The sequence below is a fragment of the Balaenoptera physalus genome, assembly GCF_965194825.1.
Source record: "Balaenoptera physalus genome assembly, chromosome: 1".
Lineage (NCBI taxonomy): Eukaryota > Metazoa > Chordata > Mammalia > Artiodactyla > Balaenopteridae > Balaenoptera > Balaenoptera physalus.
Window position 1 is genome coordinate 99,317,108 of NC_138882.1, and position 23,206 is coordinate 99,340,313.

General features: G+C 38.4%; 1 protein-coding gene across 1 annotated transcript; it reads left to right on the plus strand.

Moving 5' to 3' along the window:
- Window positions 1-590: 590 nt before the first annotated feature.
- On the plus strand, window positions 591-22,860 carry KCNA3 (potassium voltage-gated channel subfamily A member 3). Its single transcript, XM_082455069.1, has 2 exons — window positions 591-4,131; window positions 15,310-22,860. Exon 1 carries the CDS (start codon window positions 779-781, stop codon window positions 2,519-2,521), a length of 1,743 nt encoding a protein of 580 aa, XP_082311195.1. The 5' UTR covers window positions 591-778; the 3' UTR covers window positions 2,522-4,131; window positions 15,310-22,860.
- Window positions 22,861-23,206: the final 346 nt, after the last annotated feature.

Here is a 23,206-nt window from a genome sequence, read left to right on the forward strand (position 1 = left end):
GTGAAGTCCCTGAACGTCTTTAACGACCATTTTCTTCAGACTCCGGGTGCGAAACTCCTCAGTACCCATTACTCCGCTGGGCTTCTCATCCAAACAGGAGCGAAATTATCTAGAGCCCTCCCGGCCTGCAGGTCTTTCACCCTCGAGTGGGCTCAGAATGCAGGCACCCCGCTTGCCTCTTGCCCAGGGCGCCCACCTGGCCCGCCACTCCCTGCCTCGACACCGCGGCGGCCCCAGAGCAAGCCCCCATCCTCCCTCCTAGCCCGCCCCCGCCTTTGGCCACCTCGGCTCCGCGGAGCCCGCCTCCACGGGGGGCCCAGGTGGATCTTGCGGGGCGAGAAGGCCGGCGCCCGCCGGCTGCGGTGCGGCCCAGGGCCAATCGGGAAGCCTCGGGGGGCCGCCTGGGCTGGGCGAGGGCTCCGTGGGGACGCCGAAGTGCAAAATGTGGGCGTTCGGGTGACCCAGAGGGACGCGGAGGGCGGCGGGGAAGAGCTGGGCCGGGCGGCTCCCGGGGAGCGGGGCGCGCGCCCGCGCGGTGGGCCGGAATCCGGAGGGGACGCGGAGGGGCGGGCGCGCGCCCCGCGGGGGAGGGAGGAGGAGGGCTGAGGAGGCGTCTCTTTGGAGGAGCCCGGCGGACAGCGCCAGACCCAGACCGAGCCTCGCGGCAGCGACAGCAACAGCAACAGGCGGCGGGCTCGGCGGGAGGCGGAGGCGGCGAAGGGGCGGGGAGCGCGAGGAGGAGCGAGCCGGCCCCGCGCCGCCGCCTGTTCCCCGCCGCATGGACGAGCACCTCAGCCTCCTGCGCTCGCCGCCGCCGCCGCCCTCCGCCCGCCACCGCGCCCACCCGCCGCAGCACCCCGCGAGCGGCGGCGGCGGCGGCGGCGCCCACACGCTGGTGAACCCCGGCTACGCAGAGCCCGCCGCGGGCCCCGAGCTGCCGCCGGACATGACGGTGGTGGCCGGGGACCACCTGCTGGAGCCGGAGGCGACCGACGGCGGCGGGGACCCGCCTCAGGGCGGTTGCGGTGGCGGCGGCGGCTGCGACCGCTACGAGCCGCTGCCGCCCGCGCTGCCCGCCGCCGGCGAGCAAGACTGCTGCGGGGAGCGCGTGGTCATCAACATCTCGGGGCTGCGCTTCGAGACGCAGCTCAAGACCCTCTGCCAGTTCCCGGAGACTCTGCTGGGCGACCCCAAGCGGCGCATGAGGTACTTCGACCCGCTCCGCAATGAGTACTTCTTCGACCGCAACCGGCCCAGCTTCGACGCCATCCTCTACTACTATCAGTCCGGGGGCCGAATCCGCCGGCCGGTCAATGTGCCCATCGACATCTTCTCCGAGGAGATCCGCTTCTACCAGCTGGGCGAGGAGGCCATGGAGAAGTTCCGCGAGGACGAGGGCTTCCTGCGGGAGGAGGAGCGGCCCCTGCCCCGCCGAGATTTCCAGCGCCAGGTGTGGCTGCTCTTCGAGTACCCGGAGAGCTCCGGGCCGGCCCGGGGCATCGCCATCGTGTCCGTGCTCGTCATCCTCATCTCCATCGTCATCTTCTGCCTGGAGACGCTGCCCGAGTTCCGTGATGAGAAGTACTACACCGCCTCGCCGTCGCAGGAGCTGTTCGAGACGGCCAGCAACAGCACGTCGGGGGCCCCCGCGGGAGCCTCCAGCTTCTCGGATCCCTTCTTCGTGGTGGAGACTCTGTGCATCATCTGGTTCTCCTTTGAGCTGCTGGTGCGGTTCTTCGCTTGCCCCAGCAAAGCCACCTTCTCGCGAAATATCATGAACCTGATAGACATTGTGGCCATCATCCCTTATTTCATCACTCTGGGCACCGAGCTGGCTGAGCGACAAGGCAATGGACAGCAAGCCATGTCCCTGGCCATCCTGAGGGTCATCCGCCTGGTGAGGGTCTTCCGCATCTTCAAGCTCTCCCGCCACTCCAAGGGGCTGCAGATCCTGGGGCAGACGCTGAAGGCTTCCATGCGGGAGTTGGGGCTGCTCATCTTCTTCCTCTTCATTGGCGTCATCCTCTTCTCCAGCGCGGTCTATTTTGCGGAGGCAGACGACCCCACTTCAGGTTTTAGCAGTATCCCTGATGCCTTCTGGTGGGCTGTGGTAACCATGACGACAGTAGGTTACGGTGACATGCACCCAGTGACCATAGGGGGCAAGATTGTGGGGTCACTCTGTGCCATCGCTGGTGTCTTGACCATTGCTTTGCCAGTCCCTGTGATTGTTTCCAACTTCAATTACTTCTACCACCGGGAGACAGAAGGGGAAGAGCAAGCCCAGTACTTGCACGTGGGAAGTTGCCAGCACCTCTCCCCTTCAGCCGAGGAGCTCCGGAAAGCGAGGAGTAACTCGACTCTAAGTAAGTCGGAGTATATGGTGATCGAAGAGGGGGGTATGAACCATAGCGCTTTCCCCCAGACCCCCTTCAAAACGGGCAATTCCACGGCCACCTGCACCACGAACAATAATCCCAACTCCTGTGTCAACATCAAAAAGATATTTACCGATGTTTAATATATGAAACAAGTGACATGCTGTGCCCAGTATTGTGTAGAATGTGCCCCCTTGGTCTGTGTATGCCCTTGTTTTATACATTTCCAGACCATTCATCAAGGAAAGGACATGAAGAAGTGGAAAGCACACTTCATTCTCCCTCTCCCGACTGCTTCATACTGAAACAGGTGTCTGTTTTGCAAGTGGGCTGCATTCTCTCAGCTCTCCTTTTTTTTTCTCTCCCTCTCTTAATATTTCGAACAACAAACTTACTTTAAACTTGATTTTTAGCACATGCTCTGTAAAAAAAAAAAGACAAAAAAAGAAAACCAAACAAAAAAACTGTACATCCTGGAAGGAAATGAAACTAAAGAACGGAGTAACTGTCTAACCTCAGAATCGAAAGGCAGCTGTTTCTTTACTAAGTAAAGCAGGCACATACTTAAAGGATGCTTCGGTTTGATGGACCCATCAACATTATTGAATATTTAGTTCAATTGCCAACACTGTGGATATGTGGATGAAAAGTCTATTTAGAACAATGACTTGTAAACCCACCGTAAGTTTATTTGTTTTCAACTGGAATTTCTATTTGGAAGCCCCCCTTCCGGAATTTTAAGGATCTCTACAACTTTGAACTAAGGGAAATGCCCAAGATGTCCCGATCTGACTAATCAGTTTAACTCTTTGGGGCTTGTTAAGCATTTCGAAAGTATTAGGCTAAGAGATTCCTATGAAATTCTGTATGCATTCCAGCTAACATCTATCAAAGTCTAGAAACAGATGTTTTCAGTGCTGCTGAGAGAAACAAAAAATTTTCCTAATGCATCTGGGAGATAAGCTTCTGCAGTATCACAAGAAGATTAAAGTGGCAGACACTCCTTCCAGCAGAAGTTACTAATTCGGACCTGACTGATGCAGTTCCCATAGCAACACATGTTTCCCGGGAAACCCGAAAAAGGTTGTCATGGCATCTCTTGCTCTCTAGCCCCACCCCCTAGCCCCTGCTGTTTCCACAGTAACCTTTCCAGATGGTTCCTACTTACATGATTTCACAAGGAAAACCACTGTTTGAATAAACCGCACAAGTAAAGTCTGAGAATCCAAAGTGGTGAGATGAATCACAAAATGCATATTTTTACTACAGAAAATCACTGATGTCATCCCATATTGACTGAATTGAAAAGGAAAATATAGTCATTGGAATGTTAAATATACACAACAATAAGCCATGATTTGAATGAAATGCCAGTAATTAGGCAATCATTTTAAAAGATGCTTCTCTACTGTTTTCTTTTCCCAAGAAGTTTCAAGCCAACAAATGAAGTTAAAAAGCAGATGTCAAAGTGTTCTGCACATAAGCAAGTGAAAGATTCAATCAATATACCTGAAACCTTACTACAAGGGACCTTCAGACTTCCTCTTTAAAAACATTATCCAGATCCCACAACAAGTGTCGCCATCACAGCCCTTGAAAAACTAAATATACTTGAAAAATATAAAGGATGCACGCTTTTAACTGAGGGAATTGCAGACAATCAATAAGAAGGAGGAACAGGAAGTAACCAAACCTTGGGGAAGTACTTGCAAGTTTCAGCCATGTGCCAGGGATGGCCAGAAGACAGCATCAGGTGAGCACTGTGGGAGCTACTGAGAACACTCTCTTTTTCCACAGGGAACCAGGGGGATGCCATTCATGTCTAGATTTGTGCTAACTTGCAAAATCAATAGTTTTATATTCATTATATGCTAGGTGCCTTTTAAAGATCATTTATAACACCTTTTCTGTTTGATGTCCAGGTTGCCAACTATTCTTTGGTTTCCATTGTTTATTGCAAAAAAGTGGGAAAAAAAGTCATTTCTCTTCAGAATAACCTTCACCCAAATTGAGCTGAAAATGATTCCATTCCTTTTACTAACCTCCTTGGCTTCTGAACAACCTGTTTCCCCTGAAAAATGGATAAAAGGCAGACCTGCTGTTAGATTATTGGTCTGATTTCATTTACATAATTATTTAGTAGTGTGCAGTTGTACAGTTCTTCAAAACAAAGATGGTTAAAATTGCAATAAGGGTAACATTTTATTTTAACATATTCATTTTATTGAATATACATTATATAAAGTATAAATTATACATTACCCACAATTGCTTTTTGGTTTGATAGGTTTGACTATTTTATCCTAGAGTAACACTATTTTTAAAACTCATAAAACATTTTCAGGTAGTCAGAAGCCTACTTACTTTATTATTTGTGCATTTGAGAGAGTGAAAAATAATGATTACGACTATATGAGGGGGAAGAGGAGGAAAAGACCAAAAAAACCCAAAAAAACAGAAGCAGGAAATCTGTGTACCTGGTCATAGAGTCATTGTTCTTATATATGGTCTTCGAAACAGAACTCCTTTATCTAGTTCCCTTTGCTACTTGTTTGAGCCTTTAACATTGATCCACCTTTTGACCAAACTTTTGGTATTCTTAATGACCAGAAATTGTTTTAGGACCCATTTTAGTGGTGATATGTAGATACACTCTAGTAATTACATAAGAATAATTTTTTATCTGTTCTTAAAAGATGTTAGCATAAAGATGAACAAAGTGCAGTAGCAGTTTTATTCACAGTTATTCAGAAGATGTAGAAACCCTGATTAGTTCTATAAGTAAATTATGGTTGTGCCATAATTTTTGGAATTGTATGGTTTTTAAATAACAGTAATACAAAGGAGACTTTTTTTTAACCCAGAAAAATATGACTTTTGAGTCATAACTTTGAGGTAGTATTATTCCTTCTGGTCGCCATATTGTAAGCTCCTTGAAGGTTATAGTTTCTGTACAGGTCTTGACAAAGTTTTGGATTCTAGTGCCGAGCACCAAATGTAGCACCTTGTTTGTATTCAATACATTTGATGAGTGAATGGCTATTATCTTACATTGGTGTTATTTTCAGGCTTTTAATGAAGTGATTTAAAGCATAAGTTCTGCAGTTATATTGCCAGGGTTTGAATACTGTATGACCTTGAGCAAATTACTTAATCTCTCTGTGCTTCAGTTTCCTTATTTGTAAAATGAGGATAATAAATAGTACCTCATAGGGTTGTTGTGTTACCCTCACAGGGTAAATATTAATGCAGGTATATTGCATCAGAGATTTTGCCAAGAGATTACATTACATTATTTGCTAAGAGATTACATTATGATTGTGATCATTACAGGCATTGTATAATTAATATCAAGCCTTGTGAATGGCATGAAATACATCAATAATCAGTGTCTTCCTATTTACTTTCTATAATAACAATAATAATTACGATTTGTTAAGGGTCAATCATATCCAGGACACCTCTCAACTCAGCAAGGTAAGTGGTATTAACCCCATTTTAGGAGGGTAAAAAATAGATGGTTAAAGCTAAGTGATTTCCCTAAGACTTCACAGCTAGCAAGAGATCCAGCATGATTTAAAGCTAGGTCATTGTGGCCCCAAAACCCATGTTCCCTTTATTGAGTGACTTGAAAGAGATTGAGAAAATAAATTTCTTATGCTTTTAGGTTTGACTTCAGCCCATGTTACTAATTAATGAATTCATGTAAAGAACATATTTCCAGAAACGTAATTCATTCAGCGTACTGAAAAATTAACCCTTTTTTAACCATCAGATATTTTTAACCATAGGGACCAAATACGGTATTTAAAGCAGATGAAGAGACTGACTTTTCTAGTAACAAAAGATTATTTTCTTACACGATTGATTTATCTGGATTTAATATTATAGTGATACCTGCTAGGACAATGGATATTTTTCAGTTTTAAGATTAATTTCCTATTTTCATGTGTTTTAATCTACAAGAGATGATAGTATTGATATTATGCAGACTGTTATTTTTCCATCTTCTCATACTTTGCTTAGGTTACTGAAGAACCATGCCAGAAAATAGTATAAACATTTTGACTCTCCCTTATTAAGAAGGGGGAAATTACTTAGAACAAAAGCATGGAAAGCAGAAGGAGGTTGCCATTTCATTGAAATGTGTGACATTATTGCCTTACCTAACCACTCCATGAATCTTTAAGAGCAACTGTGCTTAAAAAAAAAATAGAATATAATTGTGACCCACATAATAGTTGTAGCCCCTTCCCTAAGGTCCTAAGGCATTTAGAAGATGAAAATGGGTAGTGAATTGGGCTTAGAGCAGAATGCTAATGAGTCTAAGTTTACACATGCTACTTAGCTTTGTCAAACCACAGACTTCACTGAGCTCAATTGCTTGTCTTGGATGTTGAAAGGTATACGTGTGTCTGTGTGTACAAGAGATTCATGGGAGGAGGTGTGATTGGATCAATGCACATCTGTCAAAACCCTGGGAAAATGTATATACCCTATAGCTGATGAATCCAGAGATAAAAACAATAACATTGCTATTGTTTTATTTCTTATGTATTGTTTTAAACTGGTATTATAGCAAATTTAAATACCCACCAACTAAGGTGACATAATCACAAATGGCTACACATGAGAGGAGTGTTATATCAGTTATTTCTCAACTTTGAAATAAAATTTTGGGATTGAAATTTTAAATACACAGTATGAAGAAATTGAAAGCTGCGGTTCATATACATAAAACTTATTGTTTACCTCTTTGGTATATAACATACTCAAGTAATTGCTTTGCTGATCATATATAAATCCAATATATATAATATATACCAATAGTCTATTCCTTTGAGAACCATAACTGTAATTTACTGACTTCTCAATACATTTAAAATGTCAACATTTTCTACAGTAGTTACAAGTTCTTCCCACCTCTCAGCTATGAATAGAAGTGATAGCCCCTCCAACTAAGAAATGCAAAGAAACACATGTGCCCCTGAGTCTGAAGACTTACAGAAACACTGTGAGATAGAGGTGAGCAGCCTAAGAATGGGGAGGAGGATATTGAGGGATTGCATTTTAGGGCGGGGTTTCTTCTTTCTGTTTTGTATTTGGCCTTTTAAACTAAGGAGGATAAAACTATTGCTTTTATACTACTAATTTCCTACATTTTGTTTAGTAATTTTATACATAAATGAAATCACTTGTTTTTTATAACCTGCTGAAAGTGGTTGATAATCTTTGAGAGAAGGCAAATCAGAGAAGACAGGAAGAAGGGAAGCCATGCAGACCTTACCATTGTTACTCAGCCCCCAACCTCCTGCCAGCAAATGGCCATTGCCACAGAGTATACAGGATAATAGTATTCTTTAAATTATTGAGACAGGTTAGAAAGTTTTCAAATATTTGTCTTTGTTTTCAGTGATGCTATGAACTAATTTTGTCTTTGACATTGTAAAGAAAAAACATTACAAAAAAAATTTTCATGTTTTTTCTCTCTCTTTTTTTCTTTTTTTTGGTACTGGATGTGTTTTTTCTTACATTTCAGATTTTGCACCATTAAACCATCAAATGCATTAAAGGAGAGATCTGGAAAAGAGGCTTCCTCATTTTCTTGGGAGCCATTTTATTATTGTTACAATCTAAATAGTGCAGAATAGGAACTCTCGCTTGAAAAGTAGATCCTGGGATTCTGATTGTTAGTAAGATAACATTTAAATGAACAAAAAATCATGTTTCATCCTATCTGAAGAATGTTAGGAATAAACCTGTGCATGCAGGGCTCTAACTTTGCAGATCCAGGGATCATAGCCCCCAGCATGGTGATAGGGAATGGAGAGGAGCTTTTTCTCTTCCGATGAACCCCCAACCTCACCCTCACCCCTCCCTTGAGAGCACAAAGGCTCTGGGGAATCTCTATGGAGTTCCCCACCAACTCCTTAGAATGAAAATCAGCGTTGTGCCTACATGTTATAGGTCAGTCAGCACTGCTGTTTCACTTGTTTTCCTTAAGTTTATGTTAAACTCTTTTTCTTTAAGAATCCTAAGGTTCTTATTTTTTTGCATTTAAACATGTTCCTTAAATTAAAGCCTTTAATTTAATTTGGAAGAGAAGCCAGTGGGGTTAATTTATTACACACACACACACACGCACACACACACTTCACCTCTTCATAAGTTATTCCCTATCCTAAGATGTATTTACTTGTTGTCTGTAGATCTAAACAGTCTAATGCTTTTTCTGAAAATTAGTGAATTTCCGGAATATTTGCTTTCATTCATATGTGCAGCATAAACATTTACAAATCATTTTTATTGTTTAAAGCCTTGCTTAAAAGGCAGTTTTATTGTATCTATTAATGTAGTAATATGTATTAGATTCAAAAAGTAGTAAATACATTCAGTCTATCACTGAGTTTTGTCATTTCACCTCCTAAATATATCTAAAAAGAATCCACTTTTCTAGATCACTACCACTACCAGGGTCCACACTCCTATCACCTCTGTGCTGGATAAGTGTGAAGGTCTCTTAACTGGCCTTCGCACATTTCCTGTGGCCAACCTGACCCTTTCTCCACCTGCTAGCCAGAATGATCTTTTCGAGACTCAATCAGATTATATCACCTGCCGCTGCTTAAAATTCTTTCAAGGTCTTTTCCTGTTCTTTGAGTCTATTAGGATAGAGACCCAAAGGCCTAACATAGCCTTCATGGCCCCATAGGATCTGGCTCAGCCCTCATGTCTAGCCTTATCCTATACCTGTGCTCCTTCCCTCATTCTGCTGTACTCCAGCAACCTGATCTTCTTCCAGTTACAGAATAAGCTCCCTTTTTAAGAATGGGGATCTTTGCAAATGTTCCCACTACTGGCCCCTTCCTCCCCTCCTCATCTCATTCACTTCTATTTTTACTTCAGTACTTCCTCCAAGATATCTCTCATGACTCTGGTTTAATCAATTCCTCTATTATGGTATATTTCATCAAATTTAAGTGCTTTTGATTATTAGAACCACCATTATTTTATATGCCTTTAAAAACAAAGAAAAACTGCCAAATATACGGGAAAGTACCAGTGATTTTAAGGTACATCCTAATTTCATAGATGCTCAAATCTAAAAAAGTATATCTTAGAATGAGTTCAATATAGTATGTTATCTTGACATAGCTGTAATTTTACATTAACTTGTGTTGTATAATTAATGTCTGTTTCCTCTGTGAGAGTGGGGACTGTATCTCTCTTTGTTCACCGTTGAATCCCTTCCCATTCTCTCTGGAATCTGTTCAGGCTTTCACCCCTACCACTTCACCAAAAGTGTACTTTTCAGGGTCAGTGGTGACCTCCTATAGCTATACCCAGGGCCATTTCTCAATAATCATTTCATTTGACCTATCAGAAGCATTTGGCACTGTAGAATACATTCCCACTTCTGGGAAGAAATTTTTCATTTAACTTCCAGGATACCACACTCTGGATTTTCTTCCTATCTCTCTGACCTTTCCTTCTCAAACTGTTTTACTGGTTCTTCCTCATCTCTCCCGGGTCTTCATGTTGGAGAACCCCATGCTCCATGACTTAGTCCTTAGACCTCTTTTCTTTCTGCATTCAGTCTTATTCTCATAGCTTTAGATGATCTATATGTAAATTTATATCTCCCACTTGGACCCCTCTCCCGAACTCCGGATTGAATTTCCGACTGTCTCCTTGACATCTCCACTTGCACAGCTAATGTCTATCTCCAACTTAATATATCCCAAACTGAGCTTCCTTCTCCTCCCCCACCCCCCACCATCAAGCCCATGACTCCTGACTTCTTCCCCATCTCAGTTACTGGCAACTTCAATTTTCCAGTTGCTCAAGCTAAAATCCTTCGAATTGTCTTTCTTTCTTTCTCTTACACCCCTTATCCAATGTTTGCAAATCCTGTTGGCTCCACTTTTTAACTGTTTCCAGAGTCTTACCGCTTCTGCTACCATCCAAGCCGTCGTTATCTCTCATCTGGATTTTTACAGATGATTTTCTACCCTCCTGACTGGCCCCCTTCCTCCTATCCTTTCCCCTGCCTGAGTCTATTTTCAATGTAGCGGCCAGAGTATTCCTTTTAAAATACTTGTCAGATCATGTTACTTCTTTGTGGCAAAACCCCCATTTGGCTCCCCGTTTCACACAGAGAATAAACTAAAGACCTTACAGTGGCCTACAAGGCCCTACCTCATCTAGCCCCCGTTACCATTCTGATCTTTCTGATTCCTCTTCAGGTTCATCCTTAACTGCAGCTGCACTGGCCTCCTTGCTCTTCCTCAAATACACCAGGCGTGCTCTATTCAGGTCTCTGTACTTCTTGTTCCCCTGCCTGGAAGGCTGTAGCATCTGCTCTCTGCACGACTCGTTCTTTCACCTCCTTAGGTGTCACTGTCTCAGTGGAGCCTCTCCTGGCTGCTCTGTTTAAAATTGTCACCTCCACAGGACTCCCTATACCTTCCTCTGATCTATTTTCTCCTCTAAAATATTAGACATTTCACTTACTTTGTTTATTGTTGTCTTCCCTTCTCTTCCATGAGAACAAAGACTTTTGTCTGTTCTTTGGTACTGTATCCTCCAAGGCCTAGAATATTACCTGGAATAAGGTTAGTGCTTAATAAGTATTTATTTGAGGGAGTGATGAGAAGAAGGGAATATAGCATTCCAGTTTGAGCGTTTTTAAACTAAAAACAAAATTTTCGTGTTGTGTATCTATGCTTCATTTTACCACTGTGAGGCTTGTACTCCTCACCATGCTCTTTTGGATAAAATTCCTCGTAATTGGTTAACTGGAGAAGGCTTCCATTTGGCAAAACAAGCTCCAGCAGGGGCGTGTTAAATATAACATTATATGTGATGTCACTCCTAATCGCCAGGGGTATCTGGAAGTCAGAATGCCTCACAGAGACGGTGTTTCCTACCTAATAGCTAATAGAATGCCATTTATAAATGATATTCAGTGTATACTTGTTGACTGATTGACTCAAGTAGTACAGACAGCAAAAATCAGAACAAGCAAGTAATATACCCAGGAACTTACCTATCTAGCAGACATTCTAAGAAACTTCCCTGTAAGTTCAGTCTTGGTTTCAGTTAATAGTGGGTCCTTAAACACCCATGGGGTCTTCAGGGCTATGGAAGCTGATTGAATAAATTATTAGAGATCTCATCAATGAATCACGTTTAAGAATTATATTACTGTACATAAGGCCTTACTGGATAAAATTATTTCTTTTACAATATAACCTAATTTTTCAAGTAGTTGTCAAGTTATGTGGTAGGATCACAAAAATCGGCTATTTTAAAAAGTGATTTGTTCATGTATGAAAGAAGATCCATCCATGAGAAATAAGGGTGGATTCTTAGAATGACTGTTACAATGGCAAAACTTAAGCTGCTTCTAAATAAAAATAAGATGGAAGGTGAGAGGCAGTCCAGTAGCATATGTTGGTATTGGGAGATTCCTAGCAGCCTTGAAAAGCCAAAGTGTAATATGGAATTACTGAAACTAATTAAAACATTGATATAAATGAGTACTGCAGTTATTGCCATGATTTTAGGCAATATGATAACAAATGCACTTTCTTCTGCTGTAGGAAATGGGGATTCTCCTGATGTGAATAGCGAGGAACTTTCCCCACACCACTTATGAATTTTCTCCTTTCCCTGGATTTCTCAGGCAGACCAGACCAGAGATTCACCTAGGTGTTGCCTCTGCACATGCAGTGGCACAATTTCCTTACCAGATACGTCACCAAATTAATCAAAGCTAATGCATGTCTGCATATGCTTGAGATTACATCTGTAGACCAGTAGAACTTAGAAACTCTTTCATCTTCTATCCCTTTGTACAATTAAGGCCACATAGGACAGAGATCATTTCTCTCTTCTGAGGACACATTGTTAGGACTTTTTAAGGAAATGACAGACTAGAGAATTGAAAATGAATAATTTTCCTTTTTTTTTTCTGGTGTTGGGTGAGGAATTGTGACATTGTTTACTTTTATTATTTAACTCAATATGGGTTTTTCCGGATATTCTATTGTAACCTGGTAGAGCCAAGGTATTAGATATTTAAGAGGCAGCCTCACATGCCATTACATTTTATATTTACCTCAGGTAAGACTACAGGACAAAACAAAATACCTGGTGTATTTGAGGAAGAGCAATGTGTATTTGAGGAATTCACTAATCTATTACTTTTACAAGAAATTGTAATTAAAATCAGTTAAACAAGAGTTACTATATGTGAGATTTCAAAATGTAGTAAGCGATTAAAAACCATAGAGAGAAGTAATTTCTCCAAGTAAGAACTGTGTCTGAGTTGCCTTATACCTCGATTCTGTAAACTTTTTACCTGCAAACATTTTAACTCATTTTGAAAGGTCAATTTATATTGCTATAAATTATATTACTATAAATTACTAAATTATAAATATATTACTATAAATTTATAGCTATGTGAATTGAGGAGATTTATTTTTAGTAGACCTAAATACTGCTTAAAGTAGTATTGCTTACACCTCACAGCTCATTTTTGCATGACTTTCAGATTTTTGACAAAGCTCACATCTTGGCACATTACCAGTTTTAATTACTGCGTGAGTTTAAACGTTTTCTGCTCCCCAAGAGTACATAATTTCCAAGAGGACAATCAGAGAATTATACATAATTTAGCAAGAACTCTTTCTAGTCCTTGGGGCTAATTCATGACCATTTAGCTGGTAGAATTTGTAGAAGTTGTTGATGTGCAGCCAACTGCAAGTTATTTAGTAGATGTCAAAGTATAGACACACGAGGACAAGGTTCCCATAACCCCGTGTTACAGAATGACTTCAGCTTTTTCCTCATCAGACACGAGTTAGCGAGGCCAACAGGTAACCTGGGTATCTGTACCTCTTTCATTTAGGCCTGGGTAGAGGTATCAATTACTTTTTCACAGACTTGATAGCTATTGAAATTTGACTATTCTTATCCTTTTTTCTTGCTTTATATGTTAGAATATTTATTGGTCAAATATTGATATCTTCAATTATAAGTCACCATTATACTTCCTTTCTCTCTTCTGTAATTTCGATACTTAAATCAATGTTCATTTTTCTAAGCCCTTCAACGCATTTCTTAGCCACTAATATAAACAATATGATTACCATCTAAATATCACTTTTGTTTTTTGTTTTGTTTCTGTTGAATTGCAACTCCCTCCACACCTACTACAGTCTATTAGGATGCCAAGCTGTAGCAGACTTAATAATCCCAAGAGCCTTGAAGCAGGTATTGACACATGAAGTTAAAGAAAGCCCCAGCCCCTTATATAAAAAAGGTGCATCAAGAAAAGAATAGCTTAATAGAACCATCTCAAGGTAACCAAAGCTGCAGTAGCATTGAGCAGAAGCTAGGCACTGAGGAAATAAAAAGGTTATCATATCATTCATGTTACTTGTGAGTTCTTATAATTAGTTGTCATCAATAGCTAGTAGACTACTGTAATTTTAAAACTTTCATAATGAACATTAAGTGTACTATGATGCAAGAATGTACTCTTGCTTTTTGACTAAAGACCAGGGTTAAGAAGAAGTTACTTCTTTCATGAAGGATGAGCAAGTATAATCCAGGCCAAAAGGGAAGACTTTTCACTAGATAATTTCCCAGAATAGTACGTATACACCATGTAGTTTAGTGAGTGAATGATTCTTGCATGAAAAGCACACTCAAATTCCAGATGGCCATCATTAGGCATTTACAACTGGTTTTGAGACACCTGCTAAGACCAGGAGTATATATGGGAAACAGTCTGCTCTATGTATTATGATGGATTATATTCACATATTGAAACCTGAAGCTGGGTGTAGGATTTTCTGTTTTTGTATGTATAAGTATCACAATTAGTAAATCTCTAGAGTACATAAACCTAATTTTTATATATCCATTCATTCATTCAACATATGTTTACTGAGTAGCTCCTATGTGTAGACACTGTACAAAATAATAGGGATTTATTCATTCACTGAGCATATAAAGTGTCTACTGTGTGCCAGACACCATTCTATATTCTGAATGTAGCAGTGAACAAGACAGTTGTGCTGCTTTATGCTACTTTTAAGAAACACTTTATTATCCTTATTTCCAGATGATTTTTTTGTAGTTGGGGAGAGGAAAGCAATACACTTGAACTTTTATTTCTTGGTTCTCCACAGGCCTTGGTTAAGTGGTTATTGTTATCTTAATTTTTTATTCCCTAAAGTGGTATATAACTGTACAGAGTTCATATTTTAAAGGATCAATAGATTTGAAAGTTATTTGTAATGACAGGATAATCTGTCATTACAGATTATCTGTAGTTCTAGGTACTACATCTGTAGTACCTAGAACATGATTGTCAAAATACTCATTTTGAGACTGTTTCTCTCTCTCCTTTTTTTTTCCTCTCCATAACACTTATCTGAGCATGGGATTTCTATTCACTTCAAAGGAGTTCTCATCTTAGATTACCACAGTGGGATGTACAGCCAGAAAAGAAACAACACCTTGAAAATACACTGAGAAAATTGATACATGTATTTTTCTAAAAATCAGTAGACACTCAGTAACTTTCAGATGGTTCTAAAGATGAAGATAAATTTTCCTATTCCAAAAACAATCACAATGGTTTAGACTACATTTGGAGTTCATTATTAATAAGGGGGAAAGAGTTCATAATTTCAGCATACTCTGAAACTGTTTCTGACTTATCAATTAAGAGCCCTCAATATGTGGTTAATGCATTTAGAAAATTAAGTTGCTCAAACTTCTCAAGGTGACAGTAAAAAAAAAATAAAGTTTGGAAAAGTGTAATGAGTAGAATATTTAATATTGACCTAAAGTCTACAATTTTTTAAAAACTAAATATACAGTAAATTATTGTGTTTACTCTGTCCAACAGATACCTGAAGAGCCCCACATAAAGAACAGTAGAGCTGCACTGACCAGTAGGATGCTCTTTTTAAATTGCTTAGATCAAGAATACAGTGTTGGTTATATTGCTGATGGACGGTGATCTGTCTGCCAGCACATACTTTTGTTTCAGTTGACATTAAATAACATGTCTCTAAGAAATGCTTCATATACAAGAAACAGCTCTGAACCTGGAGGATTCTCTTCAAATTGTGTGCAATATAAAAGATATTGACCAAGAAATAAAGAAGAACGTTAAAAATATTAAAGTATCATTTCAACCTTTTGACATTTTGATGATATTTAATCATCCAAAAACTAATCAGTACTGCTAATAAAGAAAACCTAAATGTTTGTTTCTAACAAGGCAACTTATTACACTGTTTTCTTCTTTCATTTAATTACTGGACTATGTTTAATCATGATGTATATTAATGTTATCTTCTCTGTTCTGAGTTATGTGCAACTTTATTTGTGAAAGTGTGTTTTGTACCAAAGCCTCTCATACATAAATTAGCCCATTTATACGTAAATAAGCGAAGTCTACACTGTGCCCAGATGAATGGTATTAAAGACAGACTTGCCTAAAAGAAATGTGCCTTGCTTGATTAAACATTCTTTTATTTTTTGATTCAAAATAATAGATTTGCAAATTAGTCTTGTAGGTAGATTTTAGCTGAGCTTAGCTTTAAAAAATATAGTAGTACTTATTATATGTTTAAGTTGTCTATCTTAACTAAAATTTTAACATTTAGTTATACCTTTCAACAGTTCATATATAATATACTCATTTAATTTAGTTTTCATGCAATGTTTGGTGTGGTGAGACAAAGCACATTCTTAAAGATATATACAATATTTCATCTAATGTTTTAAGAATTTCTTTAAAAATTGTATCTGTAAAAGGTTTCTTGACTCATTTTCTATTTTTATATTCTTTTAGAAATAGAACTTTTTTCAGTTAAAAAGAAAAGCAAAGTTTTATTTGTAAAAGAGATTTAGGAGATCATGAAAATGATTTCCCATTTGGGGACATTTCACTTCTGTGCCATTATTAATGTATTTACTGTGACATTTCAGCAGAATGGTAGCTATATGCATATTATTTAATAAGCCTTATGGAAAGTTAAACTGTGAACATTTAATATAAAGAAGACTTTTCATTTCCATATTTCATTTTCAAAATATACCTGAACAAATGTGTAAAACTCCAATCTCCTGCTATTTAAATGCATAACAATGCTAAGTTATAATACGAGTACTTGTAGAATTTCAACTACTATCAAAATATTGTTGTAGGAAAGTCAAAATTATAACACTTTTTGATGTCCTGTAGAAGGAAATGCAGGTGATGAATTTCACTGTTATCAGTAACTGAAACAATCTTATACCTACTAGCAGCGAAACAGACAGGAGATACAATCCAGGTAACTTTCTTTGAGGCAACGTCTACAATGGATTTTGCACAATCTGCTGGTAATTCCTCTGGTCAAAACTTTGAGACCAGATCACTCTAGGAAAAAATGAAATAAAACAAATGACAACTGTCTAAGATTTGAGCTATGTGAACCTCCAATCTGGATAATTTGTGATTAAAGTGAAAATATAGCCACCACAGTGTTTTTGTTCTGTGTTAGCCTGTGTAGTAGAGACACTGGCCCAGAGAATAGTCCATTTCCAGCCGCCTTGATACTCATAACTGATGATCACAGCCTGGTCACATCAGCTATTGGGATGATTGAAACAAACCAAACAACTGTCCTAATAGGAGGTCTTAGACATGCAGATGTTTTAGTAAGGATCAGTAGGTGTTACCAAAATAGACACAAGAGCTACCTTTATAAAATACCAATGACACAACCTTAAGCATTATAGTATGTTTAATATCATATCCATATTATTATTATAGCCTACAGTTTCAAATAAAGACAAAATCTGGACTTTGCAATAAAAGCACAGAATGGTACCAGATGAAGAAACTGTCATATCAAATATGGTTCACCAAATGGTAGTAAAAATAGTATTATTCTAGATATCAGGAAACCAGAATTCTTACCCACTTTCTGCCTGTGGGACCCTAGATAAGTCACTTGCCACTGCTAGGCTTCAGTTTCCTAATTGCAAAGTGGATGTTCTGGGTTACTCTCCAAAGCCCTTTCCAGCCCCCAAATTCTCATTATATGCATTTGAAAAGCCTTTGAAGCATACTTAAGTACTCCGATTTTTTATGAATTTCTGAAGGAATGAATAAATTGAAATAAGATTTAAGTCTTGAAAGTGTCATAAATATATCATTCTTCAAATTGCTTGTGAGAGAGAATATGGGATTTTTTTCTCCTCTGAGAATTGTCACTGGTCTATAAATGGGATCATGAAAAAGTAGAAAAAATCACTCTGCGGAATGGAAACAGATTAATGTATTACCTGAAAAGGAGGGGAGGTTATTTTTTTTAATTTAATTTGATGTTAAGGTGATTTGAAATCATATATGAAATGCTAAAACTATAGCAGAGCTTTATCATACTCAACATTATAATCCTGGGAGTAGGAGAAGGTGGGAAAAGGTTAGAGGGATAGGAGTGTTTGCCTTATGATCTCTTGATTATTTCCGCATAAGCCGCAGTTTGGTAGAGCAGGTGTCTCTGTGCTTTCGTGCTGGCTTTACCAATAACTCTCATGTGCCCTAGGAAAGTCCCTTTAACGTCACTGAGCCCCAGTTTCTTTTAGTAATCTGTATGTTTCTTTACATCTTTGAAAATTCTATATTGTTTTCAGATGGTTGTAATATACATGTTCATGTCCATGTCGCTCCCCTCCAGTCACTTAGATGCCACATCTCTGCTCATGTGACTGAACAGACTGCAAATCCAAACATTCATGTTTCCACTATTTGCTAACTGACTTCAGCAAGATGTAAAACATGGAAATATTTTGATTTTGACCACGGTTTAATTATTATGATTTATCATTTCATCTTTGAATGTTGTTAATTGTCTAAATGAAATGTCTGTTCGAGTGAACCTTTTTTAAAAATGTTGTAGTTGAATAAACACTTAGCAAATCAAAATTAAGTATATTATGCTTCCCAGTGAACTGTAGCTGATTGTAAGGTGCATTTTTGTCACATTAAAAAGTTAATACCCTTTTGGTCCCAGAAACAATGGCTATGACTTAAAATAATATCCACAGAATTTTGTAAATTTTTGTGAATACAAAAGAGGTTTGATAGAGCCACATTGTAATTAATTTTGCTCAGGAGTGAGAAACAAAATTCAGGGATAACCCAAACGCTTCTGTTTGGCTTTAGTGGACAGTTGGGAAAACGAAAGGTTATAGGTTTTGTACAAGATAGGTAAGATGCCCATAGGTAATTATATCCATTGTAAAAGAAGAGTATATTCTGGTTGCTGGTTTATGGTAGAAAGAGATTAGTATAGAAAGATGCTAAATTATGGACACTACAGAAATTGTTAAAATGATGGTCCATTTGAATAATACAGAAATATTTTGTCATACTGAGATTATCTGTCCAGAAGTATAATCTTATATCCTTCCATTCAGAAAAGGGGGCAGTTTTTAAGGCCTCTATCATAATAGGAAACGTATGTTTTGACTAGTGGAGCAATTCATTAAAACATTTAATCTGATAATTTTGGTTATGTGAATCTGAATTTTCACTTTAGGTGTAATTAAGTCTCTTAATGTATTAGTGTTAGTGATCTTTGTAAGAAGTAATTTAACTATTTTTTTTAAAAGTTGATGAAATTTGCTAAATGGTGATCCTAGCATACTGTGTTAATAGTGTATCTTACAACAATTTGTGAACTGACCATATGAAAACAAAACATAGTAGTATCTCTTCCAGTAAATTGTTTCCATGGTGTGATCTCTTAATACCAGGTTTGGGGTGGGGAGATTAAGTATTTAGTTTACGTAAAACTGTCAAACTGTTTTTCCTAAATGCCATGAAAGTGTATGATTATAAACCAAATAGGAATATCCTATTAAGGACACTGTATAGACCATTTTTGAAATGATATAATTTCTGTTAAAAAGTTTCTACGCATACGAGGGAAAGCAAACAGTGTGTGTAGTATTTCTATGTAATATGCTAAATGTTTTAGAATCCATTTTTGAAATCTTATGCAGATAGAAAGTATGCACATATCAGAATAACAAATACAACTACAACACTTCAGTTTTTTCAGAGATGTCTTGCATTTGTTTATTACCTCATACTTTGCAAAGATCATTAACATCTTATTTAATCTTAAAATATCCTTATGAAGTAATAATACTATCTGAAGTTTACAGATTAAACAACCAAGATTTAGAAAGATAGTGACTTGTCCAAGATCATATGGCCAGCAAATGACCTTAAATCTCATGTTCTTTACACTTTTCATTCTCTGTCACGTTATTTTTTTTTCTACCACTGGCATGATCTTTAAAACTTTGACTAAAATTTAATTCTAAATGATACATTGGGAAATTTCAGGTCTAAGCTACAAGGCATGGCTGCTGATATTGTCAGACCTTTTTAGATACTTCCAAAATATAGTCCTCCCTCAGGTAGATAGCAAACATTTTCCATCTAAAACATACTAAGTCTCCACACTCTGACCACAGGCATTAAATCCGTATGATGTCAAAAATCTAGACTGAAAGATTATCTTCTCCACTGGTCTCCTTTCTAATTTCCTTTTTAAAAAGTCCAGCACAATGACTGATTTCTGAACAGTTGAAAGAAGCAATAATCAACCCAAGAAACCACAAACATTCCAATTCAAAGAAAACATACTGTGAGACCCACCATATTAGCCATTTTTCAGCCTATTGTTTTTCATCACATGTATCCTGTGATTAGGGGAGGACAGGGAATGCGGAGTGGGTAGAAAAACTGCCTTTATTTTGAGAAAACTCATTATTTCCTGTAACTATTCAAAAAGAATTGGTATCAAGTATTAGATAACAGGATTATTAACATTTAGCCATAGTTCAAATATGTGGTAAAGTTGATGCACATATTTAAAAATCCACTTAAGTAATTTCCTGGATAAAATTAAAATCTGATGACCGCTCAGTTTGAATATGGAGAACATTCATGTGTTAATCCATGACATAATACTACATTTTAATTCTTTTCTCAAACAACAGAGAGACACTGTAATTGCTTTCCCTTGTAAATCAACAGTCTGTGATACATTCTCTACTTTTACTGACTAGCAATGCAGTGTTACTGTAAACAATTAAATGGAACATAAGCTATAGGATATCAGAATTTAAAATTTTGTAACCTTAAATTTACTTCTCTTCATCAGATAAGTCAAACAAGTATTATTTTGTATGGAATGAAATAATAATCATTCTTAAACAATGACATAATAAATAATGGAACTCTGAATAAAGTGTAAAATCAAACCATATTTTGTATTTTTCTATATTTGTCTTCCTTTGACATTGAATTATGTTGATTTATCACATTAATGTAAAGTTAAAATAAGCTCTTATGCCATGTTCTGTAATGTTCTTGACATAATAATTTTGGGCCTTCTGTTAAGTAAATAACAGTAAGTACCTGTGAGTTGATTATGTGATATTTTCCTCTGATTCCTTTTATAAATTCGTCATTGGATTTAAAGTGTTTTCATTGCAAATGTTATGTGCAGAATTCAATAAAAATACCAAAAAAAAGTATCCTGTTACTCATATTAATAATTAGCTCCAAATCCTTCTTCCTCCCTCCCTTCCTTCCTTTCTTCCTCCCTCCTTCCCTCCCTCCCTTTCTCTCTTCCTTCCTTTCCTTCTCTTTTCTTTGTTTGTTTGCTTTGCAAAAGAGGAAACACCAAAGCTGAGCTATTGTCAACAGCTCAAGTGTCAGCTACATTTGGACAGTTCTACAGACTTTTGTGTCCTCTCACATGACTATAGTGAAACTTCTGTGCATTACACTTAGCAAGTCTTTTGGTTGCCAGCATTGCCTAGGTTTCTTTTATTGCTCCCAACTGTACACTGTTGAGGGCCCAGGAAAGTTTCAAGGAAGAAAAAAAATGTTATGTAATAAGTCTGTGCCTTCATACTATCAATTATACGAGAAAATGGTGAGAAAGCAAATGTACATCATTTCATCCAAAAATATGTATTGAGCATCAATTGTGTAAACTGCTCTGTTCAAAACACTGTGAGGGGATGTGAAGGTGAATACGAACGTGACCCTGCTCTCAGAGAACTTAGAGTATAGTGGGTGATATATATATATTCCTGAGCTTGTAGGTTAGGATTCTCATTATTTAGATCCAGAACAGTCAAGTGTTAAATAAGAACATTTTGTTTTCCATATGTATCATCTATGTAAGTCCAATATTTTGTGTACCATGACAGACTATAATTTCTATGCATCAGCCTTTACATACCCATTGTTCTTATTTTGTACTTAGCACTGTTGATCCTAAATCTTTTTCCTAGTAGCAGCTAGTTACTCAAATGTGTTTGTGCTTTTGGAATGTCAACAAATGCTACATCACCAAAACAGAGGCCCTCTTGTTTCCATCTGGAATTTTACTTTGTCTTAAAAAAAAAAAAAAAAAAGTGCTGATTAGGCTGCCTTACACATGTAGTAATTAGCTATTAGAGAAAAGAACAAAACGTATTTTTCTGAGTCTCCAGTTGATATAAGAAATAGCTGTTTTTAAGCTTTCTGGCCATGCAGCTTTAGTTGTGGACTCCATGAGCCGTAATTTGTAAGTATTTCATTTTAAGGAGCCAAATCTTAAAGTCTTTTGTAAACATTTACAGGGTGAGTTAAGAGATGCAGGTGGTTTCCAATGGATTATAGCTAACCTCTTTGAACCATGCCTCCATCCAAGAGAATTTTTACATTTCTGTTGGACTTCGACAGAAACAAATTTATATATAATTATTGCTGTACAGCTCCTATGGGTTAGGGACCACACAATCCTCAGTTCACTTTCCTGTACTCTCTTTTGTATTATAACCTTTATCAATATCGAGCCTTTCTCTCCCTTAGGTCCATTTATCATTTCTTTATAAGTTCCATTAATCCTTCTTTGTTCACTCTAAATGATACCTGGCAATTTGAGTCATGGTAGAGGAGAAAAGGCCAAACGAAGAACTAAAACCTCTGGTGACACTACTGGCTTTTACAATTTAAGGTCAGTGAAGTCATTGTTTTGGAAATGAAGCTGCAGAGAAGGAACAAAACAGAGAACCCAGAAATCTGATTTCAAAGCACACAGTTGATAAGGAAATGTGTGTATGTGGCACAGTCCTCACCCATGTCTGGTTCAATTTGGCATAATAAATGCTTTTAGATGAAGATGAGGAACACAAATTGATTCCCAGGCACTATCTCATTAACCTTTACAATGTCAGTGAGAAGTAGATGCCAGGTATTACTAGTTTAATTTATACGCATTATGCCAGCCATGAAAACAAACAGTTATTTCCACATGACCTGAATCTACAAGCAATGATGGGAATTAGTCAGAGGGCCTAACAGGAATCTGGAAGCTGAGCTAAATGATGATAAATATACCTATGTCTTTAGTTTTCTTTCATTTCTATAGGAAATCTGGGGACGTCTGCAGAGGGAAGTGCTTGTGTTGTCTTTGATTTGTGGTGATGGCGACGGAAATAATTAGGTGAGAGAGGGAAGTGGCATTTATAATGTGGACGTAAAGTTTGGAGGCAGAGTTAATTTTTGCCTTACAATTTCTGGAGGCAGTTTATAAAGCTGTTTGAACTTTATATATCCTGGTCTTGAGAAAGTAATGAGCTTGTGATTTTAATATGCTTCTCCCTCCAGGCACTTTCTGTGCCAGCAGGAATGCTCTACACTATCAGTCAGGCCAAGCTCTCAACACGTG

Bases quoted from the DNA above. Each gene is read 5' to 3' on its own strand.
- KCNA3 (XM_082455069.1), top strand. From the start codon at position 779: ATGGACGAGCACCTCAGCCTCCTGCGCTCGCCGCCGCCGCCGCCCTCC.